The sequence below is a fragment of the Liolophura sinensis genome, chromosome 10, assembly GCF_032854445.1.
Source record: "Liolophura sinensis isolate JHLJ2023 chromosome 10, CUHK_Ljap_v2, whole genome shotgun sequence".
NCBI classification, from domain to species: Eukaryota; Metazoa; Mollusca; class Polyplacophora; order Chitonida; family Chitonidae; genus Liolophura; species Liolophura sinensis.
Window position 1 is genome coordinate 13229661 of NC_088304.1, and position 26220 is coordinate 13255880.

The 26220-nt window shown below is 38.1% G+C and overlaps 1 protein-coding gene across 2 annotated transcripts in view; it reads left to right on the plus strand.

The window, feature by feature from the left end:
- Positions 1–26220, plus strand: part of LOC135476562 (protein yippee-like) — a 44174-nt gene that overhangs the window by 9951 nt on the left and 8003 nt on the right. Inside the window, exons 1-3 of one of the 2 annotated variants that reach the window (XM_064756623.1) lie at positions 8187–8245; positions 19370–19829; positions 20253–20296. In XM_064756623.1, the coding sequence (XP_064612693.1) occupies positions 19674–19829; positions 20253–20296 (200 nt within the window). In that variant the 5' untranslated portion in view covers positions 8187–8245; positions 19370–19673. Of the gene's footprint in view, positions 1–8186; positions 8246–19369; positions 19830–20252; positions 20297–26220 lie in introns of those variants that run through there. The other variant, XM_064756621.1, reaches the window with a different exon arrangement.

Genomic DNA, 26220 nt, shown 5'->3' on the forward strand with positions numbered 1-26220 from the left:
TACTAGCTACATGTATATCAAGTGATCTGCCAGCAACTGCAGATGGTCGTGGGTTTCCCCTGAACTCTGCCTACTTGTACATGTAGTTCCAATCCTTTCGCGATATTGCTGGCTGCTGTCGTATAAGTGAAATATTATTGTATAGGCGTAAAACATCAAGCAGATAAATAAATGCTATTTCAAGTGAAGATATGTAATTACAAAGTACAGCACATGTATAGTACATATATGTATATGGGCCCTATTTTAGCACACACATGTACATGTACTTACAGGCTAAGACCAGTTTTTTATTATGATGTGGGAAAGTGTTGATATACATGTAGTTGTCATCGGCTTAGACGTTCTTTGTTAAACCTTCTTTGGGTGTGTACTGCATGCAGTGAACATACATGCAGATGCATTATCATACCTGTTGATGTACATGTGTATGACTGCATGACATCATTGCACATTTACTTGGGGTTTTTTGTGTGTGTTCAAAGGTTAATAATGGTTTATATACATGTACAGTATGTTGAAGGATTGGATACATTTCTTTTATTCATCAAATTCCAATTGGCCGTTCAAGTTTTTGTTCAGTAGATGATATCATTTCCTGACATGACTGTTAAACCTGTAAGGTTCATGTATTGTACATTGTAGTTCAGGTTTCTCATAATCCTTTTTTTCATATAAAAATATACAGTGTTGTGATGACTTGCTGAAAATGTTCCTCCCAGACCACATACATGTGTACACATGTATGATATAATACATGTCACTTGCACCACAGACTGACATCCGCCATCCCCCATCGAGACCAACGATCTGTCAACAGAAAGGTCTTCTGGACAATTCTGTGGTCACAAAGGTCGTGGGGAGACCTGTAAGTGTGTATGAACAGCAGGCATGTCAGGTTGTCTGGTCCAACCCAGACTGTATATGTACATGTAGGCACAGGGACTGTCGTCATCCTACCTGACAATTACCAGCTGTTTACCTATGGCGGAGTAACCTACTGGGTACCATATCAGCTGGTCATAGGACAGTGCAACATTTGCTGTAAATGCTCTAAAAACTTCTATGGTTACATTTCAGAATGTCTCCTTATAGACTTGATTACTCTCATTATAACCTGATTTTTGAATGTTTGCAAGGTGTTTATTCAAGCATATTCTGAAGGCATTATTTTGTGTAGACCGATAAAATTAACCTTTTTTGTGAAACCATGACATCGGCCAATCTAATCAATTTTACCTCCAAGTCAAGTTTGAAATGTGCATAAATTGCACTGAAAGTTCCTGTTTTATATGGGAAAATGTTGAAGAAAGAGGGTAGTTACATGTTCATAATTAGTGCTGAGTTGCATTGTGTCCTTAATAGTCAGGAATTATAATTCATAGCCCATGGTTAATAATGCTGTTAAAGAAAAATTGCTATCAGCTCTGGATCGAATCCGACATTTATAAACATGATAGTGTCCTTTTAACTTGATCACTTATCAAATTTGCTTATCAAAACCACAGATATTATGTCTATTATTCTTTTAGAAACACAGCCTACCAATGAGTTAAAGACTTTATTAAATGAAAAATGTTTTTCAAGGACTGCAGGGTCATCATGAGCTTTAATAGATCTATAAGTTTGTATTGTTTGTGTTGGTTGTCCCAAATACATATGTCAGGGTGTTGAGTGGAAGTTTGATGGCCCGGAACAGGGAAAGACTACAGTTAAGTGCATCATTGCTGAATTCATTAGTAGAGGTCAGAATGTTAAGTAAATATATGTTATCAGTTTCTCATATTCTTTTAACAGATGTATTCCGACACAAAAAGTAAGGTCAGGTTTTGGCCAGAACCTACATCCATATTAATACATGCGTGTACATGTATGCAAGTACTGGATGTGTGTGCACAGCATGCTGTTATAGTCCAAAGGTCAGAGGTTATGACCATTGTGCTATTGATTGAGTAGAGTTCAAATCCAAGTAGTGTACACACAATGCGTTACATGTGCATGGTTGTAAATGTGGCAGTTATTGTACTAGGAGCCTGGAGTGGCCTAGTGGTTATAGGTGATTGTCTTGCAGTGCTAAGCACACGTGACGTACATGTATGGGGTCAATCTTAACCGTGGACAGGAAATTTGTATATTCCCCTGCTCTCTCAACTTGTGGGTCCTTGAAGCTTGTATGGCAAGTTTTACCAATGTTGAAAATCAAGTGTGGCACATGAGAAATGTCAGACACTCCAGTTTCCTTCACCCATAGAACTGACTACCCTGGTATACACCTAAGTGAAAAACTCTTGAGTGTTAAACATCAATCAAATAAATGTACAAGATCAGATAGTGTTCTGAACAGGAAATATTAGTTCAAAACCATATCCACATTATAAGTAACAAGTGATATTCCATACCTCCTTTGCATAAAGACTGTGCGTGTAACAGAGAAGACCTTTCAGCAATAAAATGATTCTGGTTGGTGATATACATGGGCATCTATATGTACATGTACTCGCTCAGAATTGGGTGAACCACATATATACATATATATATATATTTATATGTATGTACATGTATATATATGAGCATTACTGGCATAGTCGCGGTTTTGTACATTTATTTACCTATACAATCCTTCTTTAATAAGAAAAGGAAATCTGTGCACAATGTCATGAATTCTTAATGCACATATTTGTTGTTCTTTTGTCTTGGCTTACAGTAGATGTTTCCAACATTGTTCGGGGCTGTTTTACGAAAAAGTTTAGGCAGAATATATGCAAACAAAAGGTCAGTAATTTTTTGGGAAAGAAAGATTTGACATTGGTAGGTCATTGATCTTTCTGACAGATGAAATCCCATATTTAGATCACTGAACATGTCGGTGAATACAAGTACCTGCCAGATGCACTTAATTTATTTCACTCACGCATCATTACTGCATCCTACATGATATTGTTTAAACGGAAGTGAGTTAAAGGGGAATGCTGGCTTTATGTCTGAACTCATTTCATTAAATAGGTCAGAGTTAGTAGCAGGCTGTAAACACACCTGGACTGATTTGTGGGTCATAAAATTTGTTAAATCCACTAATAAGAAGATAAATACAAGACATAACTTCAGCTTTTGTGTATGGTTAACTTATTTATCACTGTTTTGTGGTCCACACTGTTTGGGCTTGCGAACTTGTGCAGTTTACACCTATCATAATTGCCAGAGCAGTGAATTGGACCTTATCTCTTTCATATGTGTTATGCATGTACATGTACATTACAGGATGTGTAGATCTTCGTGTAAAAAAGGTAGAAAAACCAAACTTTAGAGTCTTAATAAGGAACATGTGATGCAACTTTTGAGGTTTAGTGCTATTTTACCAGTCATGTGATTTAGTGGCATCAGCTCTGTAACAGTGTATTCTCTCTGTCTTCCGCTTTCAAGCACCAACTTCAAAACAACTTATTCCTTCCGTCTTTTGTCATAAGGTATCAGCAGATCAAAGCCACCTAATCTGTATTGCATTGCTAATTGTAAATGATGCTCGGCAGTGTAGGGTTCAAATCCAGTACATTACTTTACATTTTTTTCGTGTTTTTGTACCATTGTCTTGTACTTTATAGATATCAGGCTACCAGAAGTCATGATAGTCTAGTTGCGTGGACCCCGGCAATGCTGTGGGACAACAGCTTGAATTGAAGATTGGATTTTCCATGAGACAGGAATTACATGTACTTTCACTTGCTGCATACATAGCAGATTGCATATTAAAATACTCATTGTTTGTCTTACTCTACCTGTACCTACATGTACTGGATGAATCTCCCAGTCTACAGGTGTACTTTATTTGTAACAGTATCTTTGCGCTCTATGACACTCTGATGTAGGTAACATCAGTGTCTTAGAATGCGTTATTCCATCTACATGTAGGTAATGATAACGTCAGACTCCACATGTGTGTGCATAGCAATGTGTACATTTACCTACCAAAATCTCAGACTGTGTACATGTAAATAGAAGGGTAATAATCGCCTAAAATGTCACCCATAACTACATTTCCCATTTGGCCTCATTTTTTAATCTTTTGCTAATCTTTAAAAGAAGTCAGTGATGAACTGCTTAAGAAATGTTAGTTGCAGCAGCAAAATTAATATTTTATGTCATTTTTTTTCTGAAATTTCACTTTTGTGGGTGAAATTTTAGATCATTTACTGCAGGTATCCCTTTTTTGCTTCTTATCTTTTACCAGCTTCTCCATCTGTATACACTTATGCATTATCTATCTGTTCATCTGTCATTGTTTGTGTACAGTTTGGCCAAACAGTCCAGTATAAACTCGAGAGCTCAGCTGTGCAGAGATTAGCTGTAACCCTGGACACACTGCCTCAAGCACTTGTCTGTGAAAGTAAGTCAGAGCTCAGGTTGAAAATAAGTCAGTTGCTGTCAAGAGTGCGTTCAGCCAGGAAAACAATATCTTACAACAGTATTTGATCAGGCACAAATACAAACACACAAGGCAAGTTGTAAAGGTGCTTGTCTGACAGGGGTTTCAGGGGTATTTGGGCATGTAGTTCCCCTCCAACCCCCCAACCCCCCACTGCTTTCACCCAATGAATTATTTATTTGATTTATTTATTTGATTGGTATTTTACGCTGTACTCAAAATTTTTACGCGTTTAATGGTGAGAATCACCAAAACCCCATTACAGAGGTATTATAAAGTGTGAAGAAATAGCGGGAAGTAGTTTCCACCCAAGTACGCCGTGTCAGTGCGCAGGAAGAAATAGATCATGTGTTATGGTCAGATATTCGTGATGGTTTTTTTTCATTGTTTTGTTGGGATTTATATGTTATGATTATGCATTGAAGTAATATATTAATTATATTTGGAGTCATGCTTTCATTTATTATTCGTTTAGTTTCGTGTCACATAAGGTTATCAAATGCGCTTGCACTATTTTGAGGATCGGGACGGTAAATGTCACATGTTTCGACAGGTAAAAAAAATCACCAGTCGCACGAGGCAAGTTAGCATAGAATGAAATAATACCACAACCCCCTGCTATCAGAACTAAATGGAAAGGTAAAGTTGTCAGTGAGTGAGTTATGGGAATAAACCCAGTATGCCTACTGGGTTCCTACTGGGTTGAGGTGTTGAGGCCAGTAGGTTGAGGTGTAATAAATAAATGTAGGCTTATGGGCATCATTCAGATTCGTTACTCAGAAGGCAAATCTGAAATAATTCATTTATTACAGAATGTTGCGATAAGTCATAATTTTGGACAATCGAACATGTACATACATATACTTGTAGTCCTATACAGCTGTATGTAACTACAAGAATCTCTGTACCACTAGATCTATGTAGATCTATGTGTGCCTGTACATGTATGCACATGTATGTCTTGATTTTCTCAAGCCCCTTCACTCAGTCAGTTTAACACTTTTAAGGTATATAACCGGGGACCCAAAATAGGGAAGTGTTTTCCAAAAATGTGTACTGCGGTAGGTTTATCCAGTGCTTCCTCTCTTGGAAAAGTAGGGAGTACCGCATTACCTCTGAAAATCATCTGAAGCATTGCCTGACCCCTTCTGTCACTGCCCAGTAGTTGATCTTCCCAGTTGTGTGCATGCCAGCAAACTTATACAAAGTTTTTCATGGTCTGTTGAAGAAGTTATCTGTTAAATTGTGGAATGAGCTGTTAATTACGTTTGCTGTAGGTGATTTGGATATAATCCTGAAAAGATTGAAAAAAGGTTGACAGTTTGTACATGTATTTTATGTGTCCTTGCTATATTTGTACTGATGAGATACAACTATACAATGTAAGGACCAAAACATGTATTAGGTTATGTTGCCTTGATCTGTTGCCACATACAGCAGTGGTACAAGCAATGAAGATTTTCATGTTCACACTATCCAAACAAAAAGAAGTGGTAATGACTTAGAGGCAAAAAATATTTCGAGAAAATGTCAATCTTACAGTATATCATAGTATGACGTTCTGGTGCAGTGCATTCTCTTTTAAGTCATGTCATAATGAGGTGCAGAATTACAGACAGAATAACTGTTAGGCCCTTTGTGGGTCAAGGAGACCAGTGAATTGTACTAGAAGACAACTGGTACAGTGGTACAAAGAATAAAGATTTTTATGTTCACACTATCCGAACATAAAGAAGTGGTAATGACTTAGGGGCAAAAAATATTTCAAGAAAATGTCAATCTTACAGTATAGCATAATATGACGTTCTGATGCAGTGCATTTTCTTTAAAGTCATGTCATAATGAGGTGCAGAATTACAGACAGAATAACTGTTAGGCCCTTTGTGGGTCAAGGAGAACAGTGAATTGTACTAGACAACTGGTCAATAGTTACAAGAAAAATGAAAATAGAAGAGAAATAGAGCTACATGTACATGCATTTTACAGCCCTTGGGCTCTAGTTCATTTAACGACGGCGGCCAATATTTTGGTGGGAGGAAGCTGGTCAAAACTCAGATGGGAAAACCTATGACCATCTGCAGGTTGCTGACATAGCTTCTCATGTACACCAGAGAGGAAGCCAACATGAACTGGCCTAGAACTGGCAGCAGTCGCATTGGTGAGTCTCCTGAGACATTACCTCACTGTGTTCACTCAGTGAAGATGTTTGAATATGTTTGATTACATTTGCACCGTCTAGCGTTCTTTTATTAAATCCACTTGTTTTTGGCATCAGTAGGATGTACATGTACATGTACACATCTGTATGTTGTATGGTTTTGTAACTTGCCAAAGGTCAGTGGTTTATCTGGAGCACTAGTGGGCCTCTTCAAGCATCTGACTGCCATTGTACTACGAAGTGAAAAATTCTTCAGTAAGGCGTACAATATCCAAATAAAAAAAAATACGTATATGAAACTGTAATAAATTTGTCAAGTCATAAATGCGTAGATGTGCATGAACATGTAAACATACCTGTACATGTACATGTGTGCTTGGTAATCTATTTATAGGTCATTGACCTATTAAAATGGAGCTAAAAGACGCGCATGCTTTTGACCTAGTTTGGACCAGTTGATAACCTTTCCTCTCTGGAGGGAGGTACATGTAACTTCTAGTATAAGTATAGGCACAGTGATGATCCATCAGGTGTACATACACACATGGTCATGTAATTATAGAGGTCTATGTTTGGTAAACACCGCAGCATGTGTTCCTACAGGGTGGTAGCTAGGGCAATGACACAGGCTGTAATGGCCTGTGTTGATAGTCACAAACAAACTCCTGGAACATACGCTTTTGTAAGGGTTGATCGATGCTCTCACAGTGTATCAGAGTGTACATGACTTACATGTATGCTACATGTGAGCTTTAGAAACAGGCCATCATTAAAGATGTGTTCATTAAATGTAACCAGGACGACCTTCCAAATATGGCCCTTCTCTAAAGTTTAATTTGGGATATTGATAGAATTTGTTATTTTCTTTAAAATCCTTATCTTTTCAGCAGCAGGATAATAAACAATAATTGCAGACGTACATTTTTCTGATATTTTTCTGGGAATCATGACCATAATTTCAAGCCTGTAAAATGTTAACTTTTTGGTGGAACTGTTCAAGAAAATTCAGTACTTTTGGCTATTTTAATTCTTCATAATGAAAAATAACACACATTCTGGAAGGGGTTTTTTGTGTGTGTTTTTACAAGCGCTCCTCTGGAACAAATTAACATCTGAGCTAGACAACATGGAGATTCATGTCGAGTTTGTGACCGCACAAAAACAACCAGATCACTCTTCATGAATGTAAGGGAATATGTGAAAGCTTGTTACGGGTATTGAAGTGCTCTTTGAGTTGACTAGACCTTTATTTATGTGTTTACCTTCAGCTGTTATTGTATAGCAAACGGATGTTACAGAGATATCATTCATCCTTCTTGGTCTGAGTCACTTTCCTTAGCGGATCTAGAAAAAGTATTATATGGCAACATTAACATCGTCCTTATGTCACGAATTGAACACATATACCTGCAGATGCACGCAATAGACAACCAGGTAAACAAAGAGCCAATTTCTGGTAGACGGATCTAGTGACCTGACACTCGTTCCACATCAAGGTATATTTAAACACTTGTTACTGTCATTAGATCCTGAACAGACCGTTATTACCTGTGTTGTGGTTTGTCTATGCTATGCATACACAAGTAAATTGTGTACTGTGCAGTTAGAGTTAAGGTGCCAGCTAACTTTGTAGTCCTTCCTGATCGATTAGTTTGGATTCAAGAAAGGTAGGTACATTATTTGTAGACTTTATGATAACAGATACATGTTTAGATGTAGAGTTTGTGGGGACAAAGATTTACTGTGATGCTGGTTATGGAGAAATTTAACATTCTGATTCATGTTGAAGAGATAAGATAAGATAAAGTGTTTTACGCTGTACTCAAGAATATCTCAATTATTCAATGGCAACCAGTATTATGGTGAGAGGAAACCTGCGACCATCCACAGGTTGTTTGTAGATATACATGTACATGTGTAGAGAGTGCGATTGTCATGATTGTGACTCACTGGGACCTCTGTGGCTCAGTTGGTTAGCGCGCTAGCGCGGCGTAATGACCCTCTCAGCTTTGTGGTCGCTGTGAGTTCAAGTCCAGCTCATGCTGGCTTCCTCTCCGGCCGTAGGTGGGAAGGTCTGCCAGCAAGCTGCAGATGGTCGTGGGCTTCCCTCGGGCTCTGCCCGATTGTGACTCACTGATTTTTGTAATTTGGTGTCTACATATATGAGAAAAGGTACACTTTCACTATTAAAAGTTTGACTGTACATGTAGACCCTTTGCTAGGACACACAATGTGCGGGTTCAAAACCGGCTTTGGACTAGGGATTTGTAGATTCATTCTTACTGTCTATGGGCCTTAAGCAGTCGGTTATGTTCATTTGGAGGTTGAGCGGTCTAACATTTTGTTTAAATGTTTAAAACCACTGGTCTTCCATCAATAGGGTTTGTGTATCTGTGATCCACATGTGGGTAAGTTAGTTACTTGCAAAAATTGATAGGTTATAACCCAGGAGTCTCTCACCAATGCGGTCCATGTGAGTTCAAGTCCAGCTCATGCTGGCTTCCTCTCCGGTTGTAAGTGGGAAGGTCTTCTTGCAACGTGCAGATGGTTGTGGGTTTCCCCTGGGCTGTGCCCGGTTTCCTCCCACCATAATGCTGGCCGTCGTCGTATAAGTGAAATATTCTTGAGTACAGCGTAAAACACTAATCAAATAAATAAATAAATAAATAAATGATAGTTTACACTGCATGCTCCAGTTCTCTCCAGGCATAAAGCTGACCTCCAAGGTATAAGTCACAAATTGTGTTAAACAACAGTCAGATAAATAAAATTGTGGCTCTTTAATCACCATGTCGAACACCATTGTTTTTTTTTTTTTTTGCTATTTTTTTATTTTTATTATTTCTAATTTTACATGAAAGAAGGGATCTACACATTTACTTGTACAACAGTGGGTAAAACTATGTATTCAAGGACTAGGCTCATGCACAGTATGTGTTCTTTTTCTTCTTCAGCTGATGTAAATAAACTTTAATGATATATACATTTTTGTTGATACCATCAGCACTCAGTCAAGGCCCTACAATGTATAAGCATAAAAACAGTCTATTGAGTTGTGAACACAAAGACAACAAAGACATTCAGGCTGATGTGGGATCACCTGTAAGGGCTTTTGTACAGACATCTTGTGTCTTCTGTTATTGACTGTGACCTAGATATACATGTACACATACATACATGTACCTTGCATACATGTACAAACATGTATACATACATGTGTACATAGTATAAACTATACATCACTGTAAGCAAATGTGTGATCTAAGAAAGTTCTTTCTGTCTTGAATTCATACTTGTTTTTTTAGCAACTCTGTCAGTTTTGTGCAAATTCATGCTCACATGTCTAGATGTACATATGATGAAGTATTTTGTGTTGGTTTTAAACACTTCTGTCAGTTTGCACAAACTCTTGTTCGTTTACATGTATATATGCTGTACATATATTTTGTGATGGTTGTTGCTTTATAATATGGAGATATGTATATACATGCTGTAGGTGTACTTGACAGTGTAATGACCATGTGAGTGTACAGATGATAGTATATAATAAACTTCAAGAGGATTTCTTATATTATAAGAACTTTTTGAATCTGTACATTGAAAGAACAAAGGTCTTGGTGTTGATACATGTACGAAAGCAAGACTTGTAAAGGGGAACACGAAGAATACGTTTTTGTTTGGGCACATATGCTAAGGCTGCTATCCGCCATAAAATTCATCGGCAAGTGTCTGGTTATGGAAATTTAAATAAATGGAAGTGAAATCATTCTTAATATAGCCATATGTCTAAGGAAAGGGTTTTTTGTGAGAGCTTTGTTTGTGTGCTTTTTTTTTCTATCTTAAAGCAACTTCAGTACCCCTTGGGGTGTGCATGACAGGCATTGCCTGGTTATTTTTAACCTATACGTAAGACCTACATGTATTTATATGTACACATGAAGAACCTCTGGGTGACCTGTGATTTAGCACTCCTCAGGTATCGGTAGTTCATGTCCTAAAAAAAGGAGATAAGTGGGCATTTTACCGTCCTTGTGTGGACATGTTATCCACGGGTTCCCCAGTCCAAAGGATTAAGCCACATGCGTCTTTTCACCTTAATTCTGAGCACGACTAACGAGCAAGGTAAAAGTGTTTGATGTGGTTTTGTGACACGTAGACAAGTGATAAGAAAAGAGGAAGGGGTTTGTCAGCATACACAGGTAAGAATCAAAGTAACTGTTCATATATATATAGATGCCTCTATAATACAAAGGGTTTTCCCCGCTTATAGTCTTGACGTCACACATCACAACCCGTGGACTAACAAATTGGGGTATTTTGTTCACACATTTCCTGGTTTTTCTCCTTGTCATAGATCCCAAATGAAAAAGGGATGAGGTACTATCCTTAAAAATTGGGCAGGAGGGCGCTACTTATATTACCTTTGTAAATGTACAGGACAGAAAAGGGACAATGTGAAGTACCCTTCTTAGTAAGCCTGGTTAGGGCTATGTCGTACTCCGATGTAACTACATGTGTGTTGCAAATTGTACCTTTGTCACTGCAGGATTTTGATATTAATTCATGATACATAACGGTACAACTAAATTAAAATAAACGTGTAGACATTCTACTGTAATACTGGCTAAAAAGTTATTTCAAGCTGTCTTAATTTTTACCTACTTCCTCAGTCTTTTCATATGTGTGTATTGTGGGGAACAATGCATGGATCTAATTTTGAAGAATAAGAAATATATGTCGATACTTCCTGTTCAAAGTAAAAGAAAGGTAAAATATGAAGTAAGGTTCTTCAAACAGACAACTGAAAACTAGGTGTAGAAATACTTTCATTTATTTTTTTGAAAGGCATATTAAAGGAGTGTTGAAAGGAATTCAGATATTTGAATTCTGTTGTGGGCTTTATTTGCCATACTAATGTATTTGGGAACTCTGATGTCACATCACCTTTTTTTACCTGATGTTCACCAGAAAGAAAGAATTTTTGAGCACATTATTTCAGTAATGTTTTACTCATGGGTTAAAAGAGTTACCATTGAGTGTTGTGATTAAAGTTGGAAAAACTTCCTGTGATGTCAGAGTTCCTAAACTATGATAGTATGGTCCATAAAGCGCACCTTAGAATTCAAAGGTTTAAACGGTTTTAACTCTTTTCACAAAAATGTTTAAAAAAAAGAAAAGCCAAAAAACATGAAAGTAGATTTATGCATAGTTTTAAGTCATCTGTATGATGAACCTTACTTCATATTTTAGCTTTGTTTTACTTTAATTTGAATTGTGTTCCATGTAAATAATGCTAAACTTGTGTCATCCTTGTATTAGATTTGCAGGAAATACATGAACACATACAGTAACGTATACATGTACATTTGTGTTTAAGTTCTTCCCTGTCAGTGTTCAGTACTAATAGAAACATTGACAGATATCCTAACGCAATTCAGGCAGCAGTCATTTAAATTAATATAATTCATCAAATTTATAAATTATAATTGCAAACAGTACAAAACAAATGTGTATTTATGTACATGTATGTATTTTGTATGTGTACATATAAAAGACTAAAAGAAGCCAAAACCTGACTTCATTCTAGGACTGACCTTTGTGTACACATGTATGTATTTATGTGCTATAAAGAGTGACATTGGGGTCTATTATCAGTACCTAATAACCATTGTGAAACAAGCATATGAAATGAACATGACTAAAACTGTAAACAAATTATCATTATGGTACATGTAATTTTCTGTTGACTATTATAAACTATAAATAGATACCTGGTGTACGAGATTTCTGTATGACTTTTTTTTTTCATTTTTACATGCAATATACCATACATACATTTATATCACTATTCCTTGTAGAAAATGTCACCCATTTACATGTAAATGGTTTCAGTTTTCCTCATTATTCTGGCATGGCTTGAGAAGGCTATCATGAATATTGCCTCTGCCATGAGTAACCTAGTCCGATGAACTGGTAGATACACCAGTCAGCTGGTAATGCTGATGTCTGCTGAAGATAACCATAACAAAGAGAGCACCTGCTGATATCCAGTACTTACATGTATATGGCCTCAATATTCATGTGAACAAGCACTCCAGATTGTTTTGGCCCACGTTTTGATCTAACTTTGATCATTATAATGTTAGTTTACAGTGGCTCATAAGTAAGGTGTCCTGCCGGGTGTTTTGACCAGTGAGGCGTCACTATAAAATTGCATGAATGTCAACGAGGGCAGATAATGGTGATCTGACCAAATTGAAAAATAACGTTTATGTGAAGTTGAAGATTGTGCACACTTTATATAAATGTATATTTGTGTGGAAGACTTTGTCTTACGTTTTGCATAAAAAAGTAACATATTATGGGAACAAAGGTGTTACATATGTAGCTTCAGGAAATGTATACATGTACCAACAAAGAATTAAGTGTCACAATAAAAACAAGTCATGATTGATGATTTTGTGGCAAAAACAGATATAAACTGCCAAGGACTCTATCAACATGGGTGGTCATGGGTGGAAATTAATGTCCTAGTTGATTGACCTGTCCGGTTTCCTGCTGGACAATCAACTGGACAGCATATCTGATACATGTACAGGGTTAAGACTTGACACATTTAATACTCCTCTTTGTTCTGTGTCAGGTGGTTTAATATTACAGTGGCGCTGAGACAAACGACGGCTTAATGAGTCTGTCATCAGTGCAGTACCTGTGAAAAAGAATACATCCATCACCTGCGGCTAGTTTATTTTGCCTGGTACACGCACACATGTATGTACATATCCTTTGTATACAGCGCCAGGTGGAAATCCCAGGTGTCCTGATTTACTGCCTCACTGCCCTTACAGATTAGATGGGATGTTTGTGTTCGATCAGACACACTCTGATTCTGACTCTTTGTGTTATGTGATGGCTGTGTGGTGCACTATTGGCTATAATCATCTGGTGTGATCAAATTGGATTTCTGTACGATTTGAGTGGTGTCAGCTGTGTGTGTGTGCATGTAAACGCAACATTGGATTGGGTATAAAAGTGTATGCATGCATACAATTGGCCTGTTAACTAATTCAACCTTGCAGGCGTTCCATCAGAGTAAGTTATATCATATAAACGCTTTGTCATTAACGTTGTAACCTTTGCTGAAAGTAAACTGTTTATTCATCTGTCCAGAAATGATTTAAGTTGACATAAACAATGTTAAAATGGTAAGGAATTGTGAAAATAAATTGAAAGTCAGACTTGTTTACTCCCTCAGAAAGTTTTTGTTTTTTCTTAAAGAGAAGTGCAATATGTCCTCTAAGGGATAATCATAGGCAAACAGAGAAGTAATTTTTCAGTCACTTTGCGAAAACGTGACAGTGTATTGCATTTCTTGAGATTCAGACAGTATTTGCATAACATTGTATGTCTGTGTTTATGGGTATTCATGTTTTCAACACTTACACTCTCTTGGTCTCGCCATCATGACTGTGCTAACATCATGCAGCTACAAGAATGCCCAGCTAAATCTTCAAGATTTTACATACACACATGCAAAGGATGCAGTGTATACAAAAGTGAATGTGACTTAGTTGTGAGTCAGTCGTGTCATTGTACATGATGTTCATGTGCCTTTATATATTAGTCATCAGCCGAACGCGCATGTACCAATAGCTGGATTGAAGTTAGTGGATTCCGACGTTTATGATTAGAAACGAATACGTGGAAACTTAATATAAAAAAAAACAAATTTATCCTGGATCAGGCACATTTGGGAAGTAGTTAAACATAGGCTTTAATGCTACTTAACGCCCTAATGACATTGTGCCTACATTGCTCCTTGCCACAGTAGTTAACATGTACATGCACATCCACATTAACAGTGCTAGAAAGGGCTTCCTGAAAGCTGGCCCTTACATGTATATTAAATTGTCAAGATTACAGTTTTCATTTCCTTCACCCTAGGCATGCAGCAGTATAAACAAATTTTGTTGTTTATAAACTTGGTGGGAACAGAAACCCCAAGGGATATAATATCCCAATATAAATTAAATTATGGTGTATAGGCAGTTATAGATTCAATAGTAAGTAATACAACTAAATTTTAACAATATGTATATCATTTATACATACATGTATTAATAAAGAGATCATAGTTCCCAAAGTATCTGTCATTGCACTGTAAAACAAGTAAACATAACAGGCACATGAGATGAAGTTTCACAGGCGTGATTTCTAAACAGTTATTTTCTTCATTAATTCAGACCGGAGTATAAAGGACTTAAGTAAATAGGTAGGACAGTTTTTCTTTTTTAGGTTAGTTTTGAGGGCAATCTATCCCATTCTAATGGTGTCTTTATTCTGCACGTATGCATGGATAGATTTGTTCTGTGAAAGGCAGGTACTGTATACTGTGTATTTTTCATGATTTCCGAGTATCCTCATTGTTAGGCAGCTGCTTCTAAAGTGCCTAGGCCTGCTCCTATTGTTGTTAGTGTCACACAATAGTAACTACACACATGTTCATCCCCTGATGCCTGCTGTCCATCACTGGAAAGGGAATCAATGCCCAGGCTGACTGACAGCTGGAAGTGTTGTCTGCTTAGACCAGCTGGTCATTGATGTATAATTGACTGATCTATTTAAACCCACAGATGGGACTTCGTTCTGAAGGCAGACTGTCTTCAGTGAGGACAACATGTTGGTTTGAATTCATGGAGACTATTAAGCCAGGGATATGATAGATCAGCGAGAAACTCTGCTTCCAGGGCACCAGGTATATAGTGACAGATGGAAATATGGGTTAATTCTTATGAATCCGGATGTATGCTAACATCTCCAGTTGAATGATACATACTCTAGTTTTTGTACCTTTTCCATGTTTACAAGGTGTTTATTCAAAGCTTATTCTGTATTCATTATTCTGCACAGACTGATAGAATTATACTGTCTGTGACTCCCAGAAATTGGTCAACCCAAACAATGTAGTTTTGTTTCTTTGTTTATTAAATTAAAAATGCTTGGGCGGGCGGCTTACTTGCCTTTGATAAGGCATCTCAGTGAAACTGCACTAGATAAAAGAGCGGTGGAAATCTGTCCAGCAACAAGGAGGCACATTAATGCACTCTTAATATTCCTTCGTCGTCATATGACTGAAAAATTGTTAAGTACGACGTTAAACCCCAAGCACTCACTCACTCCCTCCTATTTTCCCTATCTCTCTCATGGTAACAGAGGTTCATAGACCTCAACCTTAACTATGGTTAAATGGTAGTTAAGGCAATCAAAGTACTGAATACATGCAGAGTTTGAAAAAACTCAAAAGTATGTAATAAGCTAGAAAAACTGAATATATTTCAATAAAAGGGAATTCTGAAAAAGACACTTCTTGTGAAATATGAAAAACGCAGCACGTCTTTATCAGTTCTGTCTCAAATTATTTTTTTTGACATCACTCATATAAATAGCTGATTGGATGGAACCTGGAGCAGAAACTCTACTGACTGAGCTACCGGGGCAGCTGATAATGCAAAAGTTCACTGTGGTGGGACATAGAAATTAATATTATTTTGTCTTTTAATTGTCATTTAATTACTTTTTTTTCCTCGATCATTTGAGATCATCACTCTGTTAACAGATGAAGGGCGAGATTTAAAATTTCCTCCCTCACTGTTAAGCAAAGCGGGCCTCATAACGCTTCGTCAGGTATACCCTATTTGATGCCCATACATCCAAATAGGCCTACCTGTGAAGTGTTCTTCACCTGTATCCATTTGGGTACCCACTAAAAAAAGCATGGCCATATATTTCATTACCTTACTGAACTGGCGACCATTGTCATTGTGTTTCCATAGGGAGTTGAAATTTCAAATTAATTACTCATTTTGTGAGATAATCATTGTAGAATATTCAAGGAAATTGTATTGTCTTAGGACAGCAAAAGATGGAATTCTCTGTGATCCAGTTCTTTTTGCCACACTATACCTTAAAAACACACCTAATTTCGCAAAATTGAATTGGTGAGAATTGTGGCTATAATTGTGGTTATAACCAGCCTGAAATGTTTACAAACACTGACCATACCTCCAAGGGCAAGTTGCTCAAACTATAACTGTAGTCCACTTATGTAGATCTCCAAGTTTTTGTGAATTAAATTAACTCACTTATGGACTGTTATAATCACAGTGACAAATTGAGGCCTTACTACATCATAATACCTGCTATAACATGATCCAAAGGAAAGATATTTGTTTTAAACCTATAGGTTATCAAAGAATCCCCAACAGAGCCCCTTTTATGTTTTGTATTAATCCCATTTCACAGTATCAGGGGCCTCCAGATGAGCCCCTTCTGTTGGCATGCAAAAATATTGTTTGGGAGATCCCAAAATTTGAAAAAAAATGCTAGTCAGCTGTGGATAGCTTTTCTCAGAGTCAAAACTCTATGCTAGGGAGCATGTAGCCCAGAATGTATTGGTATAATTTCCGGAACTGTCATTGATGTCACCTTTGACAGATGCTTTGGTGGGTAGAAAATGTATCTGTTTACTGATACATTGTTGCGAAGTGGAAACAAAGATAGTGACAATAGAAAGGGCAGGAGAATATTAGATGCAAGAAGGTTCACATGCAAAGTTGATGTGTTCCATCCCTTAATCTTCATGCAACACAACATGATTTTGGCTCTCCTCTTCCTCATCTACAAATGTTTTGGACAGTGTAAATTGGAACTAAGCTGGTGATCTGAGCTGAGGCTCTTTTGGGTGTGTTCACACTCTTCATACTGTTAAACAAGCAGGTACATTGAATGATGTATTGAGTACAGCATAAATATTTGATCCTTCACATGAAGGAAGAATCTTGTAAATCTCACAAAGTTTAATTAAAACTAGAAAATTTAGGAGAATGGAAACGGATTTCTCAGTATAGATTTTATTTCACAAGGTTATGAGGTTGCACTTCACTCTGTCAAAAGTATCACTCAGGCAGGATTTTGGTTACATTTTCACATGCTCACTTGCTCTGTACAGGACCTGAAAATACTAGTACAAACTGACTTAAATTGTACTAATAAATAACTAATGTTTACTTATTATTTATACTTTATTGTAAAGATCTAAGACCATTTATTTTGAGAATTGCCAAATATTGGGTGACAGAATTTACTACTGTGTTCTGATCAGTGTTGAGGAAGTTCCCGTCTGCAAAAAAAAAAAAAAGAATAAAAAATACTTGCTTACCCTCTTTTGCTATAAAGGGCTTGTAACATCAAGCAAACAATATTTTCATTTTGGCCTTGGGTAGTTAGATATTTAAAAAAAGAACTCATTATAGCACTATTACAGAGCAGTTAGGTCTTAAAAAACTCAAAACGACCTTGAAAAAACTCAGTATTTCTGATAGGGTAGTTAAGATTTTGACATGTATAAACCCCTGGTTGATTGTGTCAAAAAAAGGGCGTGTCAAATGCACTTAGGCACTCCTATGGTCACAAAAACATGTACATGTACCAAGTTAAATGATAGGGTACAACAAAAATACCACATGTGTTTATATGTGAAGTTTACTTGATGAGGGATACACACACCTGTACATTGTATGCGTGCTTATACATGAGCATCCTGGTTCAATAGGGGTGGCCAGAAAATCAGAATATCTTACCAGGATGAGTCTTGGCTAACCGCTACACATCAGTACGTTATTGACTGGCTGTTATCTAACCGGAAGATACAAGTAATTGTCATGTCACCAAGAGCACACAATTGTGCGTTCTGTTACTGATTAGAGACGAAGAGGGAGGAAGTGAGACTGCACAGGCTTATGTCAGAAATGCACAGTTGGTGAATTATGCAAAATTTGTATATTATATAACTTTTCGTATTAAGAGTGCTGTATGTATATGTTAATTGCAGTAGTCTATGTAAACAAATTGGTTTCTGTGTGGTCATTCTGTGTAACATGTAGGTACAATGTGGTAAACGCTTTGTGAATGTGTTCCAGGATAGGATGTCTTAATAATTGTATTGAGAAATGTACATGCATCTGAACTGGTCAGTCCTTCAGATATTTCGAGTCTCCAGGGCAGACGTGAAAAAGTGTTGTTGGTAGCAACCATGTGGTACATACTGCAGTATGCCCCCATTGTCTTTCATTATTATTTTGCTGAGACATACATGTATAATGTTACTAAAGTACATGTAGTCTGTGTATTGTGACCAGTCGATGAGCCATTACTATCTAAGTATGATCCACTGCTGTTCCACAGGCTCACAACTAGCAGGCTAATAGCCAGTTTGTACTGTAGGCCTGCCCACATGTCATATTTGCGTATGCGCATGTGTGTATCATGTGCATATCTAATTTGGCTAATGTGGAACGTTTTTATGATTTCTATTGAAGTTTGCATGTAATTTGGGTGCCTAGATCACATTTTGATTTTGTCAGCAACCTGTGGATAGTTGTCTGTTTCCCCTGGGCTCTGAATGGTGTCTTCCCACCATAATCTTGGCTGCTGTTGTATAAGTGAAATCTTGTTGAATACGGTATAAAACACCAATCAAATAAATGCATTTTGACTTCCCCTGTTATGTTTGGAAGGTTTAATGAATTCAAGTTTATATGTGCATGTGCGACACTTGTTAACTGTACATACAGTTTTGTTTTAAATGAGGATATGTACTTGTAGGTGATATTGCATAATACTTGTATATGTGTTTGTGTGAAGCTGTACCATGTGCACATGTCAGGTGAGACTCCTAATTTACATTGTACCAGTTGCCATGGTTACCATGAATGTCCTTGTCTCATTAACAGGAGAGGTGACAAAAGGGAGATTAGCGCCCGCCTGAGCACTGATGAGAGCCTGAGGATAAGCTGTGTGCTGGCAGAAGGTGTGGACAGACTAAAGAGTGACCAGTGGTCAAACCTTAGCCAGCATCCACTTACCACATTGGCCACACGTCTCCCAGCTGTCACTGATACACTTCCCCAGCAGGTAGAGGCACTACAGCTGCAAAGTGTCCTGTTTGGATGGCGCACATCTTGGCAGTGTTCTGCCTAAGCCTCCACCTCATCTGAGCATCACTTCCTGTTGTTCATTTCTCCCCTGGCTGACCTCATGTTGGGCTGTCACCCCACATCATTTTCATGTTCCTATTCGGCGCCCAAGATGGTAAAGACGTTTCAAGCGTACCTGCCGAGTAAGAGCTACCGCACTTACAGCTGCGTGCATTGCCGGGCTCACCTGGCCAATCATGATGAGCTTATATCAAAGGTGAGTGAATCCCACAGGTAGATTTACCTGTAAAGTGCACTGATAGTTGTGTACATGACTGAAGAAATTTGGCTTTTGAATTTGTGTTTGTATCGAAATTCAACAGGTTTGCTGTTACAGTTGATTCGTGTTTAATGTACCTGTGCTTGCCATTGTTTTCAGTATATGTAATTATTTTTCTTCATGTACAAGTAGTTTTCATTTCTTGTTTCCACATGGTAATGACACAGGAGTCTGATACTTTGATATTTTACATACTACTACATGTAGATGTAGCTTACATGTGGAAGCATTAATATACTTTCCCAATTTTGTTTTAAAAAAAAAAAAAACTATGTCCACGAAGATACCTGTCTGTCGCTTAAAATACCACAATGGTGTGTGTAAAAATAAGATGTTACTGTGTGTTTATCTTTGTTTCAGTCTTTCCAGGGTAGTCAGGGGCGGGCATACCTCTTCAACTCTGTGTAAGTACAGCTCTTACAACTTTAAAATTTGGCCATCCTTAAAAAACCAAAATATATTTTTGGGTATAACCTTTTCAGAAAAAATATTGTATGACAGTGGGGAATTTTTTTGCTCTGGCTGATGAAAAAGAATTTCCATTTTAAGTAATTTTATATTGAAAAAAAAATATTGAACAAAAAAAAAAAAGAAAAGCTTTATCAGAATTTCAATGAAAATGTTGGGGTTGTCGTTCGGTTTATGCCCAACGAACACATTTTTAACAATCGCACCGTATTCCTGTGGTGGATTTGTAAGTATCTTATTCAGTGACCTTTTCTCAGTTTAATCTGAACAGGGTCTTTAAAATCACCTGTGAAGATCTGGCCTGTTTATACCTGGTATAAATAGCTGTTAACTAGTTCGTCTCAGGTACTAGAGTTAATTACCTGATTTGTGGTCACTCTGTATGTGACAGGTGAGTGGGATGTTGGTCACAAGCTGCGTGCGTCAGTCACACAGTTTGTAGGCTTGACCTTTCCTTGTGGCCGGATAAAAATCTTACCACATAAATGTACATGCACATAACCGAGTGCAAGGATTTAGTGATTGTATAAAACTGATGTGGGAAAGATTCATGTACTGTGTAATGAATGAAGAAATTTGAACTTTTTGTACAGCAGCAGGGATGTACTATGCACATGTGAATAGGGGGCCCCAGAAGTCGCGCACCACCCAGGATGAGGTTGAATGCTTGAGCTACATAGCGGTGTGTTGCCCCCATGTCTTCCAAACATAAAAACCAATTCAGCTCTTTCTTGTACTGTTAGTTTATTAGCCATAATTAACTGTGAAAGAGAGGGAAAAAAATTAGAATCAGTATTAAATCTGAAACACAGAAAAAAAAAAAAAAAAAATCAGGATGGTGCACGACTTTCAGGACACCCTGTAGTAAGACCTAGAACTTGAATAGGCCGTCTCCCTGAGCAGTCCATTGAACTGTATGCCGGAAGTGAATAGGTAAATGTATACATGATGTATAAATGTATACATGAGATTACAACTTTATATTAATGAGATGTTAATTGTCTCGAGCCCTGAGCTGTTAAAATTTGCGGAATAATGTATCGCACTTCAAACAGTATGGTGCGTCTTGATAATCCTATATATTTGAGTAGCCATTCTTACTTATGTTTTGAGTAAAAACCTGGGTGAAATGCATGTAATGTTTCTGGGTGGACCAAATTCATCTGAAAGCCAAGTTGAGGTGAGACACTTTGAAAATACAGAACTGATAAAACAACCAGTGGGACGGAAAGGTGATTTTTATTAAAGAAAAGTACTTGGTTTATCAGATGTCAAACCGTGGAAGAATATTGCCCTGACCAGAATACATCCTGATCACTCACAAGTACTGTGTTTTTTCTCATGGTTATTTTGTGTACTTCCATATTATTTATTTTCTTAGTGTGTCTGTGTATTTCAACACTTGGGGCCTCGGGGGCTCAGTTTATAAGCGCGATAGCACAGCGTAATGACCCAGGAATCTCTCACCAATGTAGTCGCTGTGAGTTCAAGTCCAGCTCATGCTGGCTTCCTCTCCAGCCATAACTGGGAAGGTCTGCCAGCAACCTGCGGATGGTCGTGGGTTTCCCCTAGGCTCTGCCCAGTTTCCTCCCACCATAATGCTGGCCGCCATCGTATAAGTGACATATCCTTGAGTATGGCGTAAAACACCAGTCAAATGAAATCAATATTTCAACACTCCATGTATTTGGCTTTTGTCCCAGCTTTTGGTCCCCAAAGCCTGTTCGAATGAACAAGTTATCGTGATTTGACCCTATAACAAACACATATTAATGACTACATAGCCATTGAGTGTTTTTATTTATCTGTTTGATTGGTGTTTTATGCCAAGCTGAAGATTATTTCACTTGTATGGCGATGGCTGACGTTATGGTGGGAATAACCTGGGTAATCATTGAGTAGGATCATGTGATCACCAAGCGTTATACATGTATACAATTTGGTTAAATAGTATCATTCACTTGTACTCTTTTGTAATTGCGTCATTGAGGAAAACTGTAGTTGCAATCACCCATGGATACATGCATATTGTACAGCCTGCGTATGTGGTTAGCATTATGTGCTGTAGTAGTGAGGAAGAGGAATCCAGGGGTGAAAAAGACCCGTTACCTGGTCATCCATAACAAAATCTCCTGGGTATTTCTGGATGACAGATGTGTGCACCTTTGTCTGACTGTGTATTGGTGGAAGTTACAGAGTGGCTTTTGAACTCTCTCCCCCCCCCCCAACCTCCCCCCGGTAGATGTATAGATAATTTAGTAATGTAGCTGTAGGTGATGTGGATGCTGATATATTCATATATAATATGTACATGTATGTATGTATGTAGGTATATGTGGAAATTGAAAGTGCTGCTAAAGACATGTTATTTAAGCAGTATACATGTGCATGTAAAATTAATATTAATGCTCTTGTTTCGGTGTTAGCTAGACTTACAAACTTGAAGCGGGTGAGGGTGTTGGAGAAGTGGTTATTGAAGGTGCTTTCAGTCACTTAAGATCAACATGCAAGGGTTCAAACCTGGCTTTAGGAAGGGGATTTGTAGATTCCTGCACTCACAATATTCGGTGGGGCCTTGGTGACATAAGCAGTTGTCGATGCTCGTGTGGGCATTTACTGGTGTGATGTTCATATCTGTGTGTTACGCTTCGAAAAATATTTCAGTAATTTGCCAATGGTTGGTAGTTTACCCCGGTCACTTTGGTTTCCTCCATGCATAAAAATCTTGAGTAATACATCAAGCAACTATGAACTAAATAGATGTCGTGGAGCTTTTCTAGCATGTGCTGTACATGTAGCATCTGCTGTACATGTAGCATCTGCTGTACATGTAGCATGTGCTGTTCATGTAGCATCTGCTGTACATGTAGCATCTGCTGTACATGTAGCATGTGCTGTTCATGTAGCGTCTGCTGTACATGTAGCATGCACATATATACATGGAATGAGACTTACATACTGTATCTGCAAATTATTTGAGGCAGTATTGTCTTACTGTACGAGTACCCACATGTATGCAGGCCAGGTAAAGATGGCTGAAAATTGGGAAAAGGTACATTTATATATAAAACACTTGCACAGTTTTATTGCGTGGTAATGATGAAATGTACGGTCAGAAACCTAGAGTACGAGAACCAGCTGGTAGCTACAGGGCTGCAGGATGATGCCTCTCATGTAACTGTATAGTGTAAAGATATTCCCTGATGAGGTAAGGCTATGTATACAGCAGGCTGAGGGGGGTTTACCTACAACTACATGTGCTGCTGTACAGAGAGGCTATATTTAGGCAGGTGGTTATTTCCATCTGTCAGGTACTTGGGATACGTGCTTTGGTGAGGGGGGTGGGGGCATTTTTCTAAATGGGTCAGCCAATTCCATGTAGATCTGCAGGCAGCCGATGTTTCCTTCGGCAAATTTGCCAAGTCTTTATTGATTGGACACTTTATCCTAGATTGCCACACCGCACACACCCCCTCCTTTCCCCCTCCCCACTCATTCAAATCGGCCTCATATCCTCGCATGGCACTTTGCTCAGGCCATAGGCTCTCAGAGCTTGTCTTGAATCACCCTCCCGTCTGATCTCAGTAAACTAGGTTAGATATCGAGCCGACTCCAGCACCTCTTAGATGCCAACTTATCCCTGCTTTTGTTTGTCAGGAGTAATGATATATTAATATCTGTCTGGAAACTGGCTTCCCACACACATACACCACACAATCTTTGTGCACTGCTGCATAAAAACCTATGCTGTATCGGCTGGTTGGCTTCAACAGGGAATTCAAGGTAATTACACACTACATGTACCCCCTACTGTGTATATGTTATGGCCTGTGTTATATTACTCAAGTGAAACACTCTTGAGATGGCGATTAAACAACAATCAAATAAATTAATAATTATAACACACATGCACAATAATAATTGACCTGACCACCATAGTATGAGTAAAATAACCTTGAGCACTGTGTAAAACTCCAATCAGATACATGAATGCACTTTCGATGTCATTTATTTATTTATTTATTTGATTAGTGTTTCACGCTGTACTCAAGAATATATCACTTATACAACAGCGGCCAGCATTATGGTGGGAGCAAACCGGGCAGAGCCTAGCAGAAACCCACGACCATCTGCAGGTTGTTGGCAGGCCTTCCCACGTACTGCCGGAGAGGAAGCCAGCGTGAGCTGGACTTCAACTCACAGCGACCACATTCAATGTCATATCAATGTAGGTGTACTTTAATTTACCTTCAGCCAGAAATGTGAAAGACGTCTTGATAGTCCTTTATTTCTCTCCCCATTTTGTTTAAACAGGGTGTTGAGATTTCCCTTTTACCTACATGTGTCTCTACAATAAATAAAAACGTGTCTAAAAAGGAAATTCCACTAGTTTTCTATGTCACCCATGTACTTAAACACTATTTGTACTTTGTCATTTCCTGTGTTTATATTACTGAATGTGTTTTTTTAGTTGTTGTTGTATTTATTTTGTTTTGTGTTTTTTAAAAAAGGGATCATTCAGGTATTTGTACATGTATGTTTCTTATTTCCACACATTGAGGCTGTAAGTTTAGCATTAATCGTGGTAGTGCTTGCCTAAGGATCTCCTTACCCCCATCATATCATCATGCCTACCCCTCTTAAATGCACCACCATTTCCCCATGGCTAACACAGGAAGTGAAACCAGTTTGAGTAAATGAGTTCTGTAACTCTTCTGTAAACACCTGTGACACTGAACAAGTACCTGGTAATTAGTGTTCAGGTTACGTTTGTCCTTGATTGAAGTGGGCTGTTCTTTCTGTGGCATGTCTGCAGGCTGTGCTACGTGGTGCTACTTTATACATGTATGCAAGTAAGTCACAGTGATGGGAAGAAGGCCAATCCCTAGAACATGTATCTCAACACATCCACATTCAGCTCCTTTACTTAAGGCCATCATAGAAAATATATTTGTTGCAGGGAACCCGACTGACGTACCAAAATGAAACCTAGTCTTTTAAGTTTTTATTGGCTGTCTCTATGGCTGAAGGGTTAGCATGCCAGCACGTCGCATTGATAAAAGAGCCACTCACCAGTGTGGTTGCTGTGAGATCAAGTCCAGCTCATGCTGGGCTTCCTCTCGGGTTGTAAGTGGGAAGGTCTGCCAGCAACCATAATGCTGACCGCTGTTGTGTGAGTGAAATATTCTTGAATATGGCGTAAAACACCAATCAAATAGGTAAATAAAGTTTTTATTGGGCTATTGATGCAGTTTCTTTATTTGTTTTCTCTTTAGAAAGAGATTCTCAGGTGTCAAGCAGGGCACAAACTTTGGTGGGTAGTGTGGAAGCAAAAGCTTTCTGTCATTTCCAATTTGGCCTGGTGTGATTGGAAAAAGACATGATGATACACATCGCTGACATGTAGCTACAAATGATGCGGTACTCTCAAATGCTCATGACATTCCAACATGACTGCTTTAGCTGATGTCATACATGTATCTGCCGAATTCATCGTCACACCAAGAATATTATTACGACACATTTGGAAAGTTTTATGAAAAATGCTTACGATGATGTTTCTTCACCACTTTTTGGAGTTAAGTATTGTTATTCATCCCGAATCCTTTTGACCCATGGTTTTCCGTTTATTTCAGTCTGGGTTCTCTTGGTACTGAAGTAGCACTTTGACGTTGATTTCTTTAAAATAGGTCTTTTTCATCAGCCAAAGTAGATAGGGTTGGCTTACCCCCAACAAATATTTTTTTTAAGGCTGGCCTTATATACACATGTATATACTACAACATCCGGTGGTATATTGGAATGGTTGGTTGCAGGGTGGTACTATGAAGAGGTGGTGGGATGGAATGTGTCGTTTGTA